This window comes from Protopterus annectens, chromosome 7.part1 (genome assembly GCF_019279795.1).
Source record: "Protopterus annectens isolate FY-2018-M chromosome 7.part1, PAN1.0, whole genome shotgun sequence".
NCBI lineage: Eukaryota > Metazoa > Chordata > Ceratodontiformes > Protopteridae > Protopterus > Protopterus annectens.
This window is the reverse complement of record NC_056740.1, coordinates 3,843,305-3,867,474: the sequence shown is the minus strand read 5'-3', so window position 1 is coordinate 3,867,474 and position 24,170 is coordinate 3,843,305. Positions and strand designations below refer to the sequence as shown.

Here is a 24,170-nt window from a genome sequence, read left to right as displayed (position 1 = left end):
CTTATGACCCTTTTTTGGGGCAGAGGTTTAGCCCCTTTCTAGAAAGACCTGATTCCCTTTCAGCAGCCTCCTTTAGATCCACCAGGTGTTTTTCTGAATTAGACCTAGTGCGGCTTGTGGACCAGCTTCTGGCAGCTAGAGGATTGCCCATTCCAGCTAGACCTTCCATACCTCTTGCCTCAGAATCTTTTACTACATCTTCCCCTGTTTATCCTCCTCTGGTCTCTACCTAGGTCCCAGAGATCTCGGTACCAATGTCCACCCCGGTGCATACTGTCTCGGCTCTGACAGCAGTTTTTCCCGTGTCAGCACCAACCACCCTTACCGGAGCCGATGCTCTCTCGGAGCAGTGCTTGGACTGTCCATACCTTGGTACCTAGTCCGGCGCCCATTTTCTCGCTGGCACCGTCTATGTCCATGGCTCTGATGGCTTCCAGTTTTCTCAGAGCTCCTCACCTGGAGGTGGGCTCCTCAGGGTAGGGTGTGAACCTGGTTCTGAGGTTGTCCTTCTCAGTTCCAGCCTCCCATCCCTTCTCAAGTGGGCCTGCTTTCCAGGTGATGGAGAGGGTCCTTGCCTCTGCAGGCTTGCAGTCAGCACCAATGACATCAGCATCAGAAACCCCCCTAGCATGCAGCTGTCCCAACCCCCTATTTTGGGACCCTGGGCACGGGAGCTGCAAGACCCCCCTTTGAAGGGAACTCCTTCTCCAGAATCCTCCTCAGAAGATCCTACTGGGTAGCCACCCCAGAAGAAACAGTGCAAGAGGAAGCACCTTGATTCCCTGGAGGAATCTATCACTGAAGACACTGATTGGGATGAGGGGGAAGGGTCCGCATGGTCTCCCCAAAATGACGTCTCATTCGGAGACATTCTCAAAATCCTCAAACAGCGTTGAGACTGGAAGTCCTCTAACCCTTCTTCTGAGGAATCAGTGTTCTTGCAGGCCTTCCATGCCCAGCCATCTATGTCCTGGGTGACCCCACCGGCAGATGACCTTGTTAAGCTCATTGTGCAGCGTGCCTGGAAGGGCCCGGACAATGTTGAACCTGTCCCCCAGAGGCCAGACAAAATTTTATCTACACCTGAAGACCAGCCTTTCTGGTCCAAGCAGTTGACAGTTGATTCTATGGTCATGGTGGCGGCTACCAAGAGGGAACTGGCAGAAGATAGTTCCACTGTCCATCCTCTGAACAGGGAATCTCAGACCATGGACAGACTAGGGAAGTGGACCTATGCTTCAGCGACCTTCACCATTCAGTCTCTGAACTATCTGGCACACTTCACTCACCTCCAAAGAGATCTAATTTCCGAAATGTCTTCCTCTTTGGTGGGGGTACTGCCTGATGAGGTGCGTGACACTGTTGCCTCGCAGTTAGCTAACCTTGAATCCATCTCGAACTCCTCGATGCATTTGATATCTCACACCACCAAGGGGGCAGCTCGAGCTTCCGCATCAGGCATTGTCATGAGACGTAATGCTTGGATGCGATTGTGTGACTTCACAGACCCCTTTAAATCTTCCTTCGTCAATGCACCTGTCGATGAATCTGCACTTTTTGGACCCAAAGTATGAGACACACTTTCACGAAGTAAGAAAGATGGAAAGACCTTGTCTGCTGTGGGCATACGCTTGTCCAACCCCCCGAGGTCCTACTCCAGGAATCAGAAGGGAGGAAAAATGTGGTTCAAGAAATCCCAAGGATCTTTTCGTGACACTCGTGGTGAACAATCCCCCGGGGCAGAGGGGGCAACTGATCTGGAAGACACCCCTTTCAGGGTAGAGGGGGTCCACATAACCAGGGCGCTAGAGATTCTTTCTCCGGCAGAACCTACCAGCGCTCCTGAGCAGTGGCCTGATTGCTTTCCTCTGGAAGCAGTTCGGGGTCATTTTTCTCTGCACCTACCAGCCTGGCAACTTATTGCTACCAATGTTTGGGTGCAGAGAATAATATCCAGAGGCTACCAAATACCTTTCGATTTAACTCCCAGACCTGTCAAACGAATCCCCGATGTACCACCCAATCAGAGGGAATTAGCAGCCTTAGAAATAGAAAAGCTGCTAAGAAAAAGAGTCATCCAACCAGTCCCACCAGACCAGACAGGATCCAGGTTTTACTCGAGGTTCTTTTTAATGCCAAAAAAGACAGGGGACTGGAGACCAATCCTGGATCTCAGCCTATTGAACAAATTTATCAAACCTCAAAAATTCCAGATGGTCACGGTAGAGTCCATTCTCCCCTTCCTAGGGAGGGACAATTGGATGTGCTCTATAGACTTCCAGGACGCGTACTACCACATAAAGATAAATCACCACTCCCAGAGGTTTCTCCACTTCTGGCTGGAAGCCAATCACTACCAGTTCAGGGCATTGCCATTCAGTCTCTTGACAGCCCCCCGAGTGTTCACCAAATGTATGGCAGTTGTAGTAGCTCATCTTCAACTGCAAGGATTCCAGGTGTTTCCATATCTAGACGATTGGCTCCCTACTGCTCCGACCAGGAATCTCCTAGTCCGCAGCCTGTCTTACACTCAAGGTCTCGCGCTCCACTTGGGCATTACAATCAACAAGGACAAATCTCAAATGTCCCCAATGAAGAAACTGGAATTTATTGGAGCGGTCTTTCGACACAACATCCTGTCAAGCTTCTCTCCCCCCTCACATGCTTTCAAAAATAAGACACCAAGTCCAAGACCTTCTTCCTCAGACCTATGTACCAGCACACCTTGTACTGCAACTCTTAAGCTCCATGGCAGCTGCCATTATGTTAGTACCACTGTCGAGGCTGCACGTGAGAATCCTGCAGTGGCTCCTTTCCACACAATGGTCATTTCTAACTCACCCATTTGACCACATGATACGTCTTACAAACCGTTGCAAGGAAGAAATGCTATGGTGGATGAAGACACAAATTAATCTTTGGTGTCGAACATTCTGTCTTCCCCAGCCCATGACCATGGTGACCATGGACGCTTCCCTGTTAGGCTGGGGGGGCATTTCCAGGGAAAGACGGTCCAAGGCACCTGGTCCCCCATGGAGGCCAATTTGCACATAAATGTCCTGGAACTGAGGTTCATAGGTTCATAGGTTGGTACTAGGCTATCAGCCCTAGGGCCTATACAAGCCTAGCCATAACAATTCCCTGGCTATTTCTTCCCACATTATTTACTTTCCTGGACCCCTGTCTAGCAGGGCGACTGACGTGATCCCCGGGGTGAATTTCCTTTCTCCCATCCAGTCGTCAAGGTTCCTTTTGAAGAGGTCCAAAGAGGCACTCTGCTTGATATGTATGGGCAATCTATTCCAGAGTCTGGGGAGTCTCTGGGTCAGGAACCTATCCCTCCAGCATGTTTTGTTTATTGTGATGACAAGGTTTAGATCCCTGAGCGTGTAGCTCTGACGGATTGGGATTTCTTTAAGTGTAGCATGTCCAACAGCTCTGGGTTTGACATGGCCTTGTATGTTAAGCAGAGATCGCCTCTGAGTAGGCGATATCGACAGAGTATAGCTGGAGTTTTTAAGCGGTCAGCGTAGGGCATCTGCTTTAGGCCTGTGATTCTTTTAGTGAGGTATTTCTGAGGCCTTTCCAGTTGTTGCAGATGTCTTGAGAGGTACATACCAAATGGGGCGTTGTATTCTATAATGGGTCTAATGAGGATGAGTACAGTGGGACAATGACCTCCTTTTTTCTGGATGAAAAGCCCTTCGTGATGAGGTGTGCCACATAGAAGGATTTCCTGACTGTTGTGGCGATGTGGTTATCGAAGGTGAGACCACTGTCCACCTGTGTCCCTAAGTCTCTTATCACACTTTCTGTGTTTAGTGTACTGCCACCTATATGGTAATTCATGGATACATGTTTTTTCCCAAAGGGGATAACAATACATTTCTTGGCATTGAGCTTGAGCCCATGGCTCTGGCACCAAGCATCTGTTTCTGTAAGGCCCTTTTGTAGAGTATCCACATCATTTGGGGATTCAATAATGGCTCCCAGTTTGCAGTCATCTGCAAACTTTGTTAGCCAGAGTCCCTTAGTGTCGACCTGTACTTCAGAGAAGTAGATGCCAAACAAGAGCCCCAGGACTGAACCCTGAGGTACTCCACTTGTCACTTGTCTGGAGCTGGATTTGGAGTCAGCTACTTTTATAGTGTGGGTTCTATCAGTAAGCCATTTAGCAACCCATTGGGTGACATAGGGATTAATGCCCAACTTAGTAAGTTTATCTATGATTCCAGAGTGGGGATGGTGTCAAAGGCCTTGGCAAGGTCTAGATAGGCTGTGTGGACCACCTTACCCTTGTCCATGGCTCTGGAGACTGATTCAAAGAAGTTAATCAGGTTCAGGAGACAAGATCGGCCCTTCACAAACCCAAACTGGGTGGGGTCCAGTGTTTGAAGGTTGCCAATGTCTTTGTTTATAAGTTCCATGATAATACGCTCCATGGCCTTGCAGATAAGGCTTGTCAGACTGATGGGACGGTAGTTTCCGGGATCCAAGGTGGATCCCCTTGTGGATTGGGATAACTGTAGCTCTGCGCCACTCAGTGGGCACGAAACCTGAGGTGAGGCTATGATTAAACATGACACTTAGGTGAGGTGCCAGTTCATATTGTAGTTCATGTAGTACACAGCCGGGATGTCATCTGGTCCCATGGATGCTGTATTCTTGGCTTTAGAGAGTGCGTTTTGTACCTGTGTGGCCGTTATTACTGGAATTTGGCAATCTTCGGTATTGAGATGGGCCATTTAGGGGTGAGAGGGGGTGAAGTTGGCACTGAATCGATCTGCCAGGATATTGGCAATATCCTTTGGATCAGTATATTTAATGCCATTCTGTTTTAGCTCAGAGCAGATCTGAGCATTGCCATTTAGATTTTTGACATAGTTATAGAATGCTTTGTGGTTGTCTTTGGAATCTTTGGCAATTTTATTTTCGTAACTAGCTTTGGAGGATTTTATGAGGCATCTCAGTTTCTTACTAAGGCTAGAAAGGGAGTTTTTTGCATCCTGGGATTTTCCTCTTTTCTGCAAAAGTTTCTTCCTTTTGTTGTAAAGTTTATTTATGGCAGGGGACCACCAGATTGGCTTCCTTGTTTTGGATGAGGGCATTTTGGTTCTATTTGGGATGGCGATTCATGCATGAGTGGATGTGCTCGTACAGTGCCTTAGTGTAGGATTCAGCAGTTTCAGTTCCCGTCTGCATGGGAGTCATGAAGTTTGTCACTTCTGACTTGAGTAGCATGAAGTTGGCTTTGGAGAAGTTTTTTATGGTGGTTTCTTTACTGGGGGTTGGGGGTGGGATGTGGATGTTAAGGGTGATTAGCTTATGGTCAGACCTGACTAACGAGGGGGTGACCATAGGTATGGAGCATTGATTTCCCATGTTGGTAATGACCAGGTCTAGGATATTGGAGCCCCTGGTAGGACAGTTCTCTTAGTGTTGCAAGCATTCCATGCATCCCTATCTTCTGGAACCATTGCAATTCAGTCAGACAACATGTCAGTTGTCTGGTATATCAACAAGCAAGGTGGAACCAGGTCTTATCCCCTGTGTTGGGAAGCCATGAGGATTTGGCACTGGGCGATAGCTTCCAACTGCTTTCTTTTAGCAACACACATTCCCGGGAGTTCCAAACTTATTGTGGACAATCTGAGCAGGAACATCCTGATGCCTCACGAATGGTCCCTCAACCCTGTAACAGTGGATCGGATCAGATCTTCTGATGCTGAGGCAAGCCTTGCTGTGATCTGTTTGCTTCCTCCCTAAACAACAAATGCAGAAGCTACTTTCCTCTGATCCCCCCTCAGGGGGAACCCCCAAGGAACGCTCTAATGCACGGTTGGCCCCCGGGTCTTCAGTATGCCTTTCCCCCATTTCCTCTCATTCCAAAATGTCTCCAGAAAGCTCAGAGATTGAGAAGCAAAGTGATCCTCATTGCCACCTATTGGCCCCGTCAAGTCTGGTTCCCATTTCTATGACCTCATCTGATTCACAGCCAGTGGATCCTGGATCATTCCTAAGACCTGTTATCTCATCCTCAGGGACTGATTCATCTGAATCTCCACAATCTCAAACTCACAGTTTGGTTCCTCCACTTCCAGTGATTACCAGGCTGCCTGACATGCCATCTCCTGTTCGTGAAATTCTTCTGAGTTCACACAAACCTTCCACCAGGAAAGTTTATTCTAGTAAATGGACTAGGTTTTCTATTTGGGCCAAAGATCAGGACATAGATCCCTTCTCTATGTCTATTCAAAAGATCCTTCAATACCTGACAACTCTTTTACATGCAGCAGCCTCAGCATCGACGATCACTGTACATTTAGCAGCTATCGCCAATTTTCATAATGGATTTGATAATTCTTCAGATATGTCACACTGCCTATGCAAGACATTCTTGAAAGGAGTATTACAAGTTAAACCTCCGGTCAAGCTTCCCTTAGAACCCTGGGACTTGACTTTGGTGCTTCAATCTTTCACAGGTCCTCCTTTCGAGCCCTTTGATTCATGTGATTTAAATTTTTTGTCATGGAAAACCTTACTTCTAGTAGCACTTATGTCAGTGAGAAGAGTAAGTGAGCTGCAGGCCTTGTCAAGAGACCTTACTTGACCATACTGACCCTTCTTTCTTGCCCAAGGTCATTTCTGGATTTTCCATTAACCAATCTACTGATCTGCTGCTTTTCTTCCCTCAGCATTCTAATAGAGGGGAGTACCTTTTGCACACCCTTGATGTGCATCAGCAGCTTCGTTGTTATTTGGACAGGACTAAATCTTTCAGGAAAACAGATCAATTGTTTGTGGCCTTTGCAGGACCCAGACTGGGAAAACCTGTCTCCAAACTGACTTTATCCTCCTGGCTTAGAAACGTCATTACCTTTATCTACCAAAATAATAAGTTATCCTTACCTTCTAGAATAAAGGCTCATTCTACCAGATCTATGGCTACTTCTGTAGCATTTCTTTCCAGAGCCTCTATGGATGATATCTGCGCAGCAGCCACTTGGGCAAGACCTCATACCTTTATCTCTCATTACAAATTGGATTTGGCCTCCAGGGGATGAGCATCTTTTGGTTTTATGGTGCTCAGGAATATCCTTCCTTAGGGCCACCCAGGACTCAAGTAGCTGGGGATTCTGTCCTATTTGTAATGAATAAGCAAAGATTTACAACATCAGATAAAGAAGTTATGTCTTACCATAGCATTCCATCTGTGTTGTAGATCTTTGTTCATTCATTACTTCCCATCCTCCTTCCCCCTGCCTGGACTCCTGGTGGACTTTAGGAACTCCTGGTTAGGGTATTTACTCAGACAGAGCCTTCTACTATTTTTCTATTACTACCTCTATTATATAGGGTGGGCAAACTCGATCTGGAGTAACTAGGAGAGTGGCATTATGGGTAGGTCTTGGCTGAGAGTTTTTGGCTGGCGCGAGCTTGGAAACGGCCATATCGATTCCGAGGACGGAACCGAAGTCCTATTTGTAATGAATGAACAAAGATCTCTACAACACAGATGGATCGTTATGGTAAGACATAACTTCTTTTTTTTCTATGTATGTATGAGTGCATTGTTTTCTTTTGTGTTTGGTAACACTTGGAAATAATATTTAGAGTTATTTTGTTTTAAAATAACATTACATTGTGCAATATTCATATTTTTCTTAATTCTTTGCTTCCCTTTAGCTTACCTATTGGTGTTTAGGTAATTAGCCAATCATTTAAATAAAACTGAATTTGAAAGTAAGGTTAGTGGAAGAACATTTTTTCAGAGAAGTGAAGTACTTCAGAGGATAAACGTATTCCTACAATATATTTTTAGATAGAACAATGAGTTCAGAATGAGAGAAGCATGCTATAAAATACACTGGCTATGTACCAATGAGTCATACTAGAAAGCATGTAGGACAGACCTTTAGACTAAGCAAAGCAGAAATTGGCATAAAGGACAGAAAAACCTTATCACACAGTTTAGAACACTGTTACCTCTCTGTTCTACCTCTTTTTCATCTTACACCACTGTAATGTACAGGTGTGTTCAATATAACTGCTTTTGCTAAATTCACAACATTGTATACATTTAACTCCTTACTGCAATGATGTTACAGTATATGCATATGCTAACATCTATATGTGTCGTTGCACAGCATTTTTGTTGCTCTTGTACTATGCAGCTTAGACTGAGCCTGCAATTGGTTATTTTTTATTCAGTGCTCTACCATGAAGTGCTTTTCCTTTTGAGGACCAGCTCAGAATTGCAATTATTTATCTGTTATTACAGGGAAATTGTAAATTTTATTTTGGAGTATTCCCTCTTCTCCAAGGTACAATGATCTCAGAATCATTATATGTATGTAGCAGAAGTGTTGGGGTAGAGCCTCCAAAATAAGGGGGTAGTGGGCTTATCCCCCTTCAAAAATGTATTACATGTGCGACAGCACCTTTCAAAGTTTTCTATTATGCTGTTAAAGCATACTTAAATTGTTGTAGTTTAGGTCTCACAATATCGAGTCTCTGACTTCCAAGAGGAAGCCCCTCAAAGCTTTTTTTTATATGTTCATAGGTAAGTACTAGGGAATCAGTCTGCAGACTATTATTAGTTTAGCCAATAACCCATATTGAGATGTTCTTTCCAGCCTCAGGAAGGCCTGTACAAGCCAGATTGGCGGGGGGGGGGGGGGGGGATTTGAGACTGCCCATCCAACTATCAATGTTTACCTTAAAGCTGGTAAGTATGCCGCTCGCTTGATATATAGTGGACATTTGGCCCAAAGGTTGGAAATACATTGAAATAAAAATCTGTCATAGCCAGCTGTCTTATTTATCTGTTAATGCAGGTTTAGTTCCTTTAACTGTGTATATGAGGAGCCATTTGCTCTGTGAAAGAATAGGCGGCCAAAGATCTTTCATGGTTTGAAGGGCAAGACATAGATCCGCATGGAGGAGTCTATAACAAACTGACTACAAACAGAACACTGTACTGATAACTGTTTTTGCAAATATTATAATGGACCTAAGAAGAAGACAAGAAACAGAAATTATGTAGTTTGCCCACTATATACTTATGAAGACACGAGTCTTATCAGATATAAGGCAAACCTCAAAGAAATCATGTGGGAAAAACAGACAGATGTAGGTTTTGTAAAACAGAATTGGAAAAAGTTGCACATCTTGTTGCTGGTTGTAATATACTAATGGCAGAAGGACTGTATACTGAAAGGCATAATAATGTAGCAAGATTGTTGTACTGTGGTTTGTGCAAACATTATAATACTAAAGTAACTGAAAAGCACTGGAAACATGAGCCACAAAGCATCATAGAAAATGATGAAGTTTATATCACATGGGATCATCCATTACCAACAGTTCAAAAATAGATGCAAGAAAACCAGATATAGTAGTCCATGAAAAGATTACAAAAGTAGCATTGATCGTTGACACTGCTACACCCAGTGACTACCGTGTCTTACATACAGAGACACAAAGTCATAAAATATCAGGATTTGCAGGCAGAAATGGAGGGCAATGTGGAAGAGAGATACACAGACAGTTCTAGTAGTAGTAGGAAAAATTGGTCTTATAAAAAATAATTTACAATCGTGCTTAAATGTGTTACCGATACATGTAACATCATACGAATTGCAGGAGTCATTACTGTGTACATTGCGGGTGCTGCGAACAGCACTTCTGGCTAACATCAAAGATTGAAACAATAATAATTTCATGAACTTTAATCGTACTTTGACCTAGGAATGGGATCCATTCCCATTATGGTATTAGATACCCAAAAAACTTGGAGAAATTAAAAAAGTGAGAAACCAAAAATGGTGAAAGGCTAATAATGTCAGTGCAAGATAGTGGGCTATGTATCTTTAAAAAGTGGGAGAAACAGAAAGATTCTGCAAAACTGAAATTAAAACAGTTACATAGCTGATTGCTGGGTGTGGTACACACATAGCTGAGGGTCTGTATACTGCAAGGCACAATAATGTGGCAAGACTGTTGCATTTGGGATTGTGTAAACACAATATAGAAGTAACTGAGAAGCATTGGAAACAAACTGCAAAGCATTATCAGCAATTATGAAGTTTATATCACATGGGATTACCCATTGCTAACAGTTCAAAAAAACAGATGGAAGAAAATCTGATATAGTCCAAGAAAAAAAGACTAAAGTAGCATTGGCCATTGAAATTGCTACATCCAGTGATTATAGTGTCTTATATACTGAGAGACACAAATTCTTAAAATACCAGGATTCACAAGTAGAAATGAGAGCAATGTGGATGAAAGATTCCCAGACATTTCCAATAGTAATAGGAGCAACAGGACTAGTTACAAAATAATTTACAGATATACGTAATGTGCTACCAATACATGTGACCCCATATCAACTGCAGAAGGAAGCAATTCTGGGCACATTACAGGTGTTTAGAAGAGCACTCTTGGCTAACATCAAAGACTGAAGCAATGTTAATTTATGAACTTTAATCATATCCTGACTTAGGAACAGGGTCCATTCTCATCATGATATTAGAAACACAAACCATTTGCAGAAATTAAATCAAGCAAAGAACATTTCAGATTTTACTCATTGAAATAAATGAATAAGTGTGTCAGTTTTAAGTTGTGCTGTGCTATCTTCCCTTCAGTACTAAACTGCAGCATTCTGCTGATCAGTTGTTAGCTCTGTGGTACAGAAGCATGATGCCCTGGTTATGACCCAGTCAGCCCATGTTCAGTTAGCAACCCAGTAGCTAGAGAAGCTGACACAGGGTGGGTAAATAGTGATAAGGCAATGGCATCTCATATATCTCTTGGGGGAGAGGGGATGTGTTTGGGTCTCTCCTATTGTTGACATCTTGTGGATGCAGGAGCAAGAAAATGCAGAAAACACCTACAAGCATGGTAGGCAGGGGTTCTATGGACCACATCACTGCAGAGATGGAGCCGACTCCATAACATCCCACTGCATGTTGTAATAACAGGCTTTGTGTTAGCATGCATTTTCCAAATTATATATATAGGGATACTTACAGCCACTTGATCCCTATCTGCTTGAATTCTAACTCACAATCAGGAACTCAAACAGCTGTAAACCCAATTGATCAGCTGCCTGACCCGCTGTTCTTGCTCAAACGCAAACATGAATTCAGTGACACAGCTGCCGCATTATCTGCTTGCATCCTAGGAGATAGGCATAAGCAAGTGCTCACCACAGACCAAGTAAATGGGGAAGGGAAACAGGGAGGGCGAGTTTAGGTTTAAGGAACAATCGGGAGATTAGGGTTAGAGTGCAGAGGGATATTTTAGGATTAGGGTGCATTTGGCAGGTAACAGAAGGTTGTGGTTAGGGAGGGGAGAAGAATTTTTGGTTTAGGGGATGGTCAGGAAATTAGAGTTAGGATGTGGAGGGGGATTTTAGGGTTAGAAAGTAACTGGAGGGTAGCAGAAATTTAGGTTTAGGAAGAGATCAGAAGGTAGAGGAAGGTTAGGAATGGGGAGTGGAGGGGATTTTTGATTTAGGGAGCAATGAGGAAAGCAAGGTAAGACAGGGTAAGATAATTTTAATGTTAGAGACTGGATCTGAAGTTTAGGCTTAGGGACTGGGTGGGGTGTTTAGGGTAAAGGTCAGGGTTCTAGAGGGATAGTTAACCTTTATTAAGTTCACAGGATTAAGTTAGTGGACATTAGGGCACTTGCCAACATGAGCAAGAGCAAGTGGCAGCAGAGAAGTGCATCATGAGCAGTATGTGAGTACTTGTAGTAGACCCTGTGTGTGTGTGTGTGTGTGTGTGTGTGTGTGTGTATATATATATATATATATATATATATATATGTATATATATATATATATATATATATATATATATATATATATATATATATATATATATATATATATATATATATATAATGTGTGTGTGTACACACATACACACACACACACACACAGACACACACACACACACACACACACACACACACACACACACACACACACACACACACACACAAATATACACAGACTGACAAACCAATGAGAATAGAGGAAGCACAGCTAAACATTTATATTATACGTGTTTAACTATGTTTGTGTTTTAATTTGGGGCTTCCAGCTGATTCAGTAGCCTAGCAGTAGAGCAGCTGGTATATTGGAGTGCGGCTGGAAGATTACCATTAAGATACTGGTGAAGGGTAGTGCTGTGCAGCATTCGCATGGACATTTCCTCATGAATCAGCAAAGAATGTACTTTTACAATGGACAACCTAAATTACATTATAATGTGGACTACATGAATATTTAAGATTTGAATGTAATATTTTAAAAAGTTTGCTTCATGTGGAAGTGAGGTATACTACTTGTGAATGTACTAATTTCATTATATGTATTTGTTATAACAAAATGGGGCATGGTTATAAGAACTGTAATAAAATCACCTTTTGAAGAAATGTGAAAATATATTCTTCTTCTTCTTCTTCTTTCGGCTTTTCCCGGTTAGGGGTCGCCACAGCAGATCACCTGTCTGCTCATGATTGGCAGTAGAGTTTTACAGTGTTGAGTTGCCAGCCCGGCGCCCAACCTTCCACGGAAGGCACACTCACTCACACCATATATTACTGAAACAAATATATAAAAATATTACAGAGTATGAAATTAAAATTGTAGAAGGAAAGTAGGATAATTTAAGTGGTATAGAACGCGGGGGAGGGGTGGCCACGGTGGTGCAGCGGTTAGTGTTGCCACCTCACAGCAAGAGGTTCTTCGGTTCGATTCTCGGCTGGGGTGCCTTCTGTGCGGAGTCTGCATGTCCTCCCTGTGGTTGCGTGGGTTTCCTCCGGGTGCTCTGGTTTCCTTCCACATCCCAAAGACATGCAGTAGGTAGACTGGACACTCTAAATTGGCCCTAGGTGTGAGTGTGTGCATGTGTGTGTGCCTTCTGTGGAAGGTTGGACGCTGGGCTGGCAACTCAACACCGTAAAACTCCACTGCCAATCATGAGCGGACAGATGATACGCTGTGGTGACCCCTAACCGGGAAAAAGCCGAAAGAACAAGAAGAAGAATAACTGGGGGAAGGTGAGCAAACAATGAAGATGGGTGAAAAAATACAGGAAAGGCAGGAAGAAGAGAGATGTGACTGAATAGCATATAAATAAACTAGACACTAAGGATGTAGGCTGTACTCCTTCCCAGGAATTCATTAAAGTGCCTAGCATGAGCAACTGATGGAGCAGCAGGGAAGGGATGGTAATGCTTATCCCAAGGTGAGAGGGCACTCTTTGATTTCGTCCCTAAGAAGAAGAGTGGTCCAAAAAAGGGAGTTGCCCCAGGATGTAATCAGTGAGTGTGGGTGGGTGGGAAAGGGAGTGGGTAGATCTAAAGAAAAAAAACCCTAGATGGAAACTCATACAGTCTGAGCCCCCAACACACCCTCAGGATCTGTGACTGGCCCCACTAAAAATGGAATAAATTTGGGGGTTGTGGGAGAGCAGCTAGTAGACCCAGTGTGTGAACATTAGATACTGGAGGCTGGGCTGGTAAACATGAGGACCAAGGGAACCAAAAACAAAAAAAAGTACCATGATGTGCCCAGTTGTGATTTAGAGACATGTTAGACACGAATCACAGATTCATAGATTCATAGACTGTTAATGGGCTAACAGCCTGGGGGGGTCTTTCTAAGCCTAGCCAAGTTTTTCCAAAATAATAATGATGTCCTCGATCCAAATAGCACATTGAGGGCCAGGCCTTTATAAGATACCTCTGTGCATAAGGGACAAATTGTCTGTCAGAAGTGGGATTTGAACCCACACCTCCATCTAGAGACCAGATTTCCCATGAGCTATAGAAGGAGCTTAACCCTTGAGTATGGCACCATAGACCACTCAGCCATCATGACGTAAGATTTCATTATAAGTTAATTTTCATGTCTCCAAATTACATTTACTACCACAACATCTAGATCATTGCTGATCTGCACATCATGGTAGTAAACTGCTGCTCATGTATACAATCTTGTGATTTCTCCCAGTCAGTCTCCCACATACACAAGTGCATACAACATAAAAAACAGCACACAGCACACACACACACACACACACACACACACACACACACACACACACACACACACACACACACACACACACACACACACACACACACACACACACACACACACACACACACACACACACACACACACACACACACACACACACACACACACACAAAACAAACACACACACACACACACTGCAGTCCCAATGCCTGTCCCTAGTCTATCTGCCGTCTTGCGGATTCCTCCACCCCCATAATGGTTCAAGTGGCACTATGTCATGTACCTATTAGGCCTTGGTGCTCTAGTGTACCCCCCACCCTCCAATCCCTGTACTGCTGTTGATGTTGGTACAGCACTTTACTTCTTGATTCATCCCTGGTGTCCAGTGGTTCCTCTCACCCCCAATCCCCGTTGAGATGTCAGTGCTATTACAACAGTTCAGTTTATGTTATCCCTGGTGTCCAGTGGTCCCCCTCATCCCAGATCCCTATATTGCCATTGGTGCAGTGTGGTACTTACTCCTTCATTCATCCCTGGTGTCCAGTTGTTCCCCCACCTCAATCCTAGTACTGTTATGGATGCCAGTGCACTTTCAGAGTAATCCATGGTGGTCTAGTGCATCCCCCCGTGAATGACTCATTACCTTTAGCACGCCTACAGGGCCAGCTCTTCACAGTGCTGCACATCTTCATGTTAGAGGACCATGCAGCACCATGTTAGAGTGGCTGCTGAATTGGACAAAGGTATCGCAATGTGTAGACAGAGGTGTACATGTCATGGTACCTTAATGAAGTTGCCTCCCCATGTGATTTCATCTAGACATATTAGGAACAAACTGCAATTGTACTTTGAACTTGTCACTCTTATTTTACATTTCTTCAAATTTAACTTGAAATCTTGTTGTTTCAATCTATTTACCAGCTACATTCGTTTATTATCATTCTTTTCTTCTGTCTGACTTACAACAATAATAGATCACAGACATTACTATCACATAACTTGTGCTTGATACTTGAAGTGTCATGCATCTCTAAGTGGTCTCTTGTATTTTCAATGCTTCGATGTGTCACCTGTTACTTTGTCACACAAGAAGTTTAATACAACCTTTGAGGCATTGGGTATTCAGGAGCCATCTGGCTGAAGCATCAATATGTCATTTGCATGTATCCCATGTGCCTCCACTACAGAAGGTTTAAGTATTTCACACTGGAGATTCTTGCTTGGCTGGGTCTTTCTTGCAGTTTTTACTGATTGGTTCATCTGTGTGACCTTTTTACCCTTTGGGTTCAATGCTACATATAACAGATATTTTCTTACTATATCAGTTGATCTACAATGGGGTGTTTCTTGATAGGTAAGAGATGCCCCCATAATAAGCCTCTCCATTTTTTAATGGCCTCTACATCAGCAGCATCTGTTGAAGTTCCCTGAAAGGTTCTTCTAGAGTCTAAAGTCGATGCCTGATTATGCAGAAAACAGTAGGTTTATATGTCTGAAGTCTGCCTGCCTTGTCTACAAATTTGAACACATTTCAACATTATGGACTTTTGTCTTTTTATGCATATATTTGTTGCTTAGGAAACCATTACACTGCTTTGGCACCTTTGTGAGGTAACACTTTGTTTACTGTTTGGGAGGTCCTTTTGACACATTGTTATCCTAAATATTGCAACAATGTTATATACTGGCAAATGGCCTTTTTGTTTTGGCCTCTAAGCATCTACTATGCAGCTACTTCTGGTTATTTTATGCTGTGATAGGGATTATATGGCATCTGCCTGTCTGCAAACCTTTGCTATTGGAGTTTCCCCTGGAAAGTCCATTCCTTACTGAGGACATCTTAGATGCCAAGGAAGCAGTTTGAATTGAATTTTGTTGGCTAATGTGCTTTTCGCTGTTTGCCTGAGAGTTTGGAGATATGTACCTGTTTGTGGGACATACTACATCTTATTTTACATTTCTTCAAATTTAACTTGAAATCATGCTGTTTCGATCTATTTACTAGCTACTTTAGTATATGATCATACTTTTACAATAATAGATCACAGACATTACTATCACATAACTTGTGCTTGATACTTGAAGTGTCATGCATCTCTACATGGTCTCTTGTATTGTCAATGCTTCGATGTGTCACCTGTTACATCTGTTCTCTGGATTTGTTTAACTGCATGGTTATTCTACTGAAGGGTTTCTACAACATGCTGTGCTAAGCACCTGTTTTTATTTTAATTTTCATACATGGAAAATTGTGTTTCAGTATACCTTTAAATTTTTCCAGCTCGAGTATTTTTTGGCTAAACAGATGACCTGTACCTTACAGAAAAAAAGGATAGATGTTTAAACTTTGAAGATATTAGATACCTACCTCTCTGTTCAGATATGATTGTTTTCTATTATAATCTGCATTTGAATATTTTGACTCTTCCAGGTAATCTGGAACTTTAGTACTATTATATTATTTGCTTGCATAATCTGATTTTGGTTCACTGACCATACCAGCTGTTTAACAGTATTTAGTTTATTGTTTTTTATTTTATTGATTTCCATTTTGCATCTGCTTTGATGTGTGAATAATATGTGGGAGAAATCACTTAAATAAGCCTTGTACTTTAAGTTGGGTAAGAATATGTAGATAACTGTAATAGCAGTGAGGTCAGGTATGCACTGTTTTTCTTAAACTGTCAGACATCAGATGACATAATAAGAACATAATCTGTTATACCTTTCTATGGGTCTGATGTTTCCAGATTTATTTCCCAACTGTATATTATTCTCTTAAGTTGTCGTTCCCCCTTATGCAGAGCCACACATTTGGAAGGGTTTAAGTGAAGCTGTCACTTTTTAGACCATGCATCTATTCTCCTAATATCCCACCCTCATGCCTTCTTCTTTGGCCTTGGTATCATTATCAAGCAGAATGGTACAGTTGTCTGTGCCTTGTGTGAGTTTTGAGCCAAATACATTAGATACGGATGTAACTACAGCCAAGCTCTGTAGGACACCACTTATCGTTTTCTTATCTTTCAGTAGGTCCCCCTGACAATTATCTTTTTCTCTTTTCTCTAACCAACTTTCAGCCCATCTACATGGTTTGCTGCCCACTGCTATACCACAGTTTATAGGTATTCCACCACAGAGGTTTGTTTTTAAATTTCTTTTTATGTTTGTTGGAGATACAGAATGCTTTATCAATACAACTATTTAAGTGGGAGTAGAAGTCAGAGGCTTAGGAAGGAACTTTAACAATGAGATCCTTCTGAGAAGGACTACAGTGGAATTTATTTAGGTCATCAGGTTAATTGAAGAAGGTTTGCTTCTGAGAAGCCTTTAAACACAGAAGTATTTAGAGGGGAAGTGCCACCAGTTGTAATGAAAAAGGTCACAGATTTATGGTCTGATTTATTAAGGAAGGATGACACATATGGAGATGTGTAATAAGTGGCCATATTTGTGAGGACTATATTGAGGATACCTGAGTCCCTAGTAGGATGGTTAAATATTTGTAAAAGAGAGTTAGCATTTATATCAAAAATGCATTGAGCGTGCCGACCATTGGCACTGCAAGCAAGCCAATTTATTGATACATAGTTGAAGTCCCCTCAGTAGAAATAAGTCAGACAATCAAAATGCAGCCAACACCTTGGATTTGTAAACTGGGCTTCTAATTTATTTAACATTTGTTTTACTGGAAAAGTCCAACTGGGACAGAGCCCATTTTCAGTGGAGGCCTGGAGAGAAGTGCTCCAGACACATGTCTTTGAAATGTGGGAGGAAACCACAGTACCTGGAAGAACTAACATAAACACAGGGAAGACATGCAAACTCTGCACAGAGGACACCCCAGCTGAGAATCAAACTGCTGCACCACTGTGCCACCTAATGGTTTATGATCTGCAATTAGTGTAAATAGATGAATATATAAAATGAGATTTCAAGTTATGTACAATAGCAACAGTTTCCCTTTCTCTTTGAGAACACTTCTACACCTATCAAACACCTTGTTTTTATGTCACCATGACTTTGAATAGTAAAGAATGTGGTGTGGGACTTGTGTACACAACTAATTCAATTCCTTCAGAATAGGACATGGCTAAACAGTTCTTTAATTTCTGCAATGTTTGATCATGTACATCAGTCCATTATCATTGAAATGATGGTCTTAAATGTTGTTTTTGTAGTTGTTTTATAGCAAAATGCAAAAGTTGTTTTATAGCTGCAAAAACTAGTACAAACATTATAAAGTAGCTTCGCATCCCCAGCAGACTTCTTACTGCTGTAGGGTCCTTTGGTGAGATGGCCAGAGGTCTGCAGGAGCAGTCTATGGGTCAAGTGATACTCACTGAGCAGAGAAAAAAAAACATAAAACTACAGTATATTTTTATCACACTTGCACTTATTTTGTTTTAGGGTTAGCCCACAGGTTCAGACTCTAAAACATTAATTTGATGGGAAATAATTGTTTTTTTTTTTGTTGTTTGTTCACAAATGATTATGTCATTAATGACATTTTCTGAACCAGGTTTACTTTGCAGTGCTTGTTGGATTTCATTCTGAAATGCTTTATTTATAGAAATGTTTAACATCTTGTAATTCATTAAACCATTATATGCTCTGAATGTAGACATACACCTGCTTCCTGGATGTAGCTGTAACTTATTCTATACTCATTTCAAAATATAGTTTTGGAAGCACAGTCAATCCATTCTTAACATTCTCACTCTCTCTTTCTCTCTGTTGCTCTGGCTATTACAACATTTGCCTGTAATACCTCTCAACCTCTTAGCTCAAGAAATCTGGACAAAGCGTGACATAATGGGGAGACAAAGGCCCAAAAATAGGGACACAGTTTAAATATTCCTCTTATAAACATGGAAAGTTTCTAGAACAAAATGTTTTGTGTTAGCATGCATTTTCTGAAGAATATGAATTCTGAAACTCAGATTAATATAATTACTTAGTGACTTTAATCCTTAGATCATCCCAGTGATTTGTAAAACCATACAATTTTTATGAGGAACAGACCAAAATTATGAGCAAAAATCAGGATATTCTGCGAAAATCTGTACAGTTGAGAGGTATGTTGCCTGTGTCTCATTTTATACATTGAGATTCATAGAGATGAGCTACACTTCTGCTCAAGGCTTGTGCAGCTTGGCAGCCCTTTGTGACAGTAATTAAATATCCAAAGTATGACAGGCAGCATTTCTATGCAGGTAGCTGCATGCCTGTGTCCCATTTTATACACTGAGATTCATAGAGATGTGCTACACTTCTGCTCAAGCCTTGTGCAGCTTGGCAGCCCTGTGTGACAGTAATTAAATATCCAAAGTATGACAGGCAGCCTTTCTATGCAGGTAGCTACACTCCAGGGTACATAAATGAGAAGTGACGGAAATATGTAAACAGACACAACAGTGCAGTGAAATATATACAGAGAAATGCAAAACAAAATCCATAAGGTGGCCACATGCCATATTGTCCAGATCTTGTGAGAAATGAAAATGTTAGTTTACAAACCAATGCATTTCAAAATAAAATAGTACATGTAGAGGCTATGCTGGGCATATTAACGCACCCATCAGCAGGTCAGCATAGTGCACCACCTACCTATATATAGCCATACAGTATTTGCAACTGCAAGTGCTATGGTGTCCATATACATGGACGCCTGTGAGATACACAAAAGTGGAGGAAAAGGGTGTAAAGGACTGCAGGAAAAAGGGGAAGGTAGCAAGTACTGCAACATACAGAAGAGCAATATATAGGAGTATTCAGGATGAGAGAGGAAGGGCAACATTTTTTCGTGAGATATGTCCTCATTTTTTTCTTTATATCACCATCATCACAGCTCACACTGTCTGAATTGTACAGGGTCAGGTTATGGTACAAAATGAAGGACGTCATGTACAGGTTACAACAGTCTTCACCCATGTCTGGAAATACATGGACATCTGCCACTCCTTATCATGGATGGATGGAAACACAGCCTCCATTGGCTGGACACCTCATCAGTAGACTTCATCAAGTTCAAAGTCCTGTAGACACACAAAAGTCCTGCTAAGGAAGATCCACAGTCCTACTGGATCAAGTCAGCAGAGTCACCCTCTGTCTTGATCATGTAGTGGCACTCCCCAACCTTTTGCAAGAGGAAATTAGCCCTAACTCAAAGAACCCATCACATCTTGAGACCCCTATGTCCCCCTCCTGTGACATTCACACCTCCACCCACTGTAAGTGTTGACAGCCATTTGTCCTTGTGTCCCTATCCACATGTGCACAAGATGATGACTGTGACAAACTCCAGCCTTTTCCCTGTGGGTATATGTGGGACTGTCAGATCCGCAGTATGGCTCAACCATGAACTGATTATCATAGCCTGATAGTATCCCTGCATGCATTATGCTTGTTCTATGTGACACCTTTCTACCACTGTCATCTCCTTGGAGTCCATTTCTTGATTAGCTATCACTGCATTACCAGAGCTGCTGTATGCTGTGCCCTCACTATCGGGGGGGGGGGGTGACTGCCACTTGCTGCTTTTCCCCATCACTCTTATCAGAGTGATGTTACTGCACTGACCATGTTGGCTGTGTGTGTGTGTGTGTGTGTGTGTGTGTGTGTGTGTGTGTGTGTGTGTGTGTGTGTGTGTGTGTGTGTGTGTGCATGTGTGTGTCTTGTCTGATCATGCTGGTATCTTTAGGCTGCCCAATCTACTAACTCAGCAGTATGCAAGGACATCTATAGGTAGTGGCAGAGTCATAACGGAGTCTTCCTCTGGACATGTCAAGGCAGTGGAAGCGGGCTTTGAGCAGGCCGAACACATACTCTGCAATATTACAAGTTTACCTATATGTGGTGTTAGACTGAAGTGTGGCTATGTTCTGTGGGTTACCTATATAAGTCTCATAAGGGAGAGCCCTTGTGATTATTTAGCATTATCTGCAGCACATTATCAATATGGGAGGGGGAGGGGGTTGATTAATTTGGACACACTATAAATGTAACTATATACACTATCTTTACCTATAGTGCCTGCACCTTCCAAGTAAAGCCCAGTGGAATATCACTATGCAGGAAGCAGCAATATAGATGAGGTGAGTGCCATATATATGAGTCATGTAAACTACTTGTGTGCTATGTGGATGCACTGATTACAGTACCACATGCTTCACACACTACCTGACTATTCATGAAATGGTGTCCCTTTCTGATAACAAACCTTTGTGACTGTGGGCAAATGGAGATTTCATATGTGCAGTCTATAGCACCCAGTATATTGTGGAGAAGGACAATGCCACAAAAGGCACACATGGTATTGGATTTCTCCTGTAGTATGCTAGAAAACCATATATGCATCTACACGCCAAGGATCTTGTTGATTATTGTAGATGCATTGGCCTGTGGAATACCCAACATGTTTCCTGCTGTTCTCTGAAAAGTCTCTGCAGCTAAACTGCAGATGGAGAGAGAGAGAGGGAGAGATACACATACTTTGGTTTCCACGGACATGGGAATGCCACACAATTTTATGGATTCTGTGTGAGGGTGACATGGGTCAGCTAAGGCCTGTACAATGTCCTTATCTCTTCATAAGCAATCAGTAGGATCTTGATCTGTGAAACTGTGATGCATCATCTGATGGCAGTACCATTTCCTTTAAGGTGAGATGCCACTTCCTGCACACCTGAGGAAAGTGGTGGTGCTAATGGCTAACGAATGCTGCTGCATAACCAGTGACGCTATTATAGCACTCATGCTGTCTGCAACTGTAGTATTTTGCTGTGCTTCAACCTTTTCTTGTCAGGCACATACTGCTGCACAACTTCACCCCACAAATGACAATAAATCACAACTATGTTCAGCTCTCAAGTATTTGCATATCATTAGGGCCTCATTTCTCTTCCCAGTTTCATTTGCATGTCATTATGCAGTCAATTGCATATATCTTGTGCAGCACATTTGTTCCTTGCACTGTATACCAACATGGGACTATGAAACACTTCTGGGTTGTGCATGCTTGATTTTCACACAACTGTGCACCTTATACTATGCAACTTCTCTATGAATGTCAGCCATAATCTATCTTCATCTAGAGTCTTTTTTGTGACATAAAAATAGGAAAGAACATTTACCTCTTCTAACATTTTAGCCTTCCTTTTCTTTGTTTCGAATATGGAAATAAACCTTTCTATGAAGTAAAAGAACTAATTAAAACTGATTAAAACAGACCCAAGACATTTCATGTAGAACTGCTTTAAAAACTGTTTCTCAGATCAGCCTTAAAATTCTAATGTTTAATATGAAAAACAAAACCCACACCTGACAACAAACTGCAGACATCTTAATTTGTTAATTAAGACTGTTAAACTGTAGAAAGAAATACTTTTGTGAAATCAATGAGTGTTTCATTTTGTTCATCTGTTATAATATAACACATCATACACTGAAGCATAGAAGTGAAGAGTCCCACACCTATGTGTATGAAAATATTGTGTATGGTGTGTTACGTATTACCACTGCATAGACTGATGGCCGAAGCTTCCTGTTAAATCCACAGATTAAATGGGATATTTTACATTTGTTGTGAATTGCATACAGACTTCTCTCAGCATATAATGTTCATAAAATCATGTACTGTTTTTTTTCTTATTTCTGTATGTGCTTCACTGTATTAATTTCAGCAAAATAAGAGAATACTATTCTGGAGATTAAACACTCTAATGCAGAATGGCACTGGCTTAGTTTTCCTTCAAGGTATGGCATATTAAGAAGTAATACACTTCATATATAAAATGCATAATTAATTATTCAGTAATAAACCATAAATTCCTTACCTTCTTGAAGTGTAACAGCCTTTAAAAGTACTTGCTATGTCAACCTGTAAATTAAAATCAAGCTACCTAAACTTAGCAAACATTAACCCTGACTTGCCTTTCATTGTTGCATCTTCACAGGTGGCTGGAGCAGTGTCAACTTTTGTAATTTTGATAATAATCTTGAAGATTGGAGAACTGTTCCAACAACTTCCTAAGGTATGTAAATCTGTCTCAGAAATACCCTGATAATCTGCAAAATTCACAAAGTTCATATATCCATCAGACTAGAACAAAGCTGTCTTGGTACCAAGTAATATCCATGGAAGCAATTCAAAACAATGGCTTGATCTACCACAGATCAGTTATACATTAAAGGTTTGCAGGCTATACCAAAGAGGTTTACATTACCTACCACTACAATATTAGTTATGACAAGTTGCTGTACGGCTTCCATGATATCAGAATCCATTAAACTATGATACATAAAAATTAGCTCTCTTAGAAGTTCTTGTGTCCAAGGTTACTGAAGCATGATTGGCTCCAGTTATATATACAGAGAAAAAACAGCCAACAAAGCATACCAAAAAAAAAAAAACAATGGATAGAACAATATATGAAAATAGCAGTTTAATGAATGGCTTAACTGCTGTACTGGTTTCACCCTAAGGCTTCTTCAGCAGAAAAAAGTATGTTTAGATCAAGTGCAAATTAAATATTAAATTATCCTGACTTGAAAAAAACAAACAGTTCATAATTGAAATCAAGTTAACCACATTAATACCAACAATGCATTATTTGTACAAAAGATTAGTCTAGGAGACATGATTTATACAGAAACTATTCTGATAACTTTATTCTGAGGAAAGAAATATTTTTACTTTATTGACCAATAGTGCCTATATTCTTAAGAAGCAAACTGACAAGAGTAGGGGTTTAAGGAGGCTTACATCGGAAATACTAATAGGAATGTTACTGACACCAATTTGTGAATTGCTTTACATACTGATACAGCTCATGTGTTTAAGTAAAATACTGATTTCATCATAGAAAAATGACTGAAAAGAGTGTGGTATCACAGTATATCACCTTCCAGCTCAAATTAAGTTATCCTAAGCAACAGCTCTTCCTTTTGCTGCCTAGGATTCACTTATTACTTTCCATTCCACCACAGCATCATATAGTGACTGATGAAGTAATATTTCATTTACTGAGCCTCTTTCTGAATGTTTGAAGTTAAGTTTGTCACTCTTAAAACATGTCAGGTATATGTTGTAGGACACCATACA

General features: G+C 41.5%; 1 protein-coding gene across 1 annotated transcript in view; it reads left to right on the top strand.

Moving 5' to 3' along the window:
- The window catches only part of LOC122807521 (solute carrier family 26 member 6-like), a 1,069,142-nt gene that overhangs the window by 685,330 nt on the left and 359,642 nt on the right, over positions 1–24,170 (top strand). Inside the window, exon 10 of the mRNA XM_044078446.1 lies at positions 23,023–23,100. Coding sequence (XP_043934381.1) covers positions 23,023–23,100 — 78 coding nt within the window. The remainder of the gene's footprint in view (positions 1–23,022; positions 23,101–24,170) is intronic.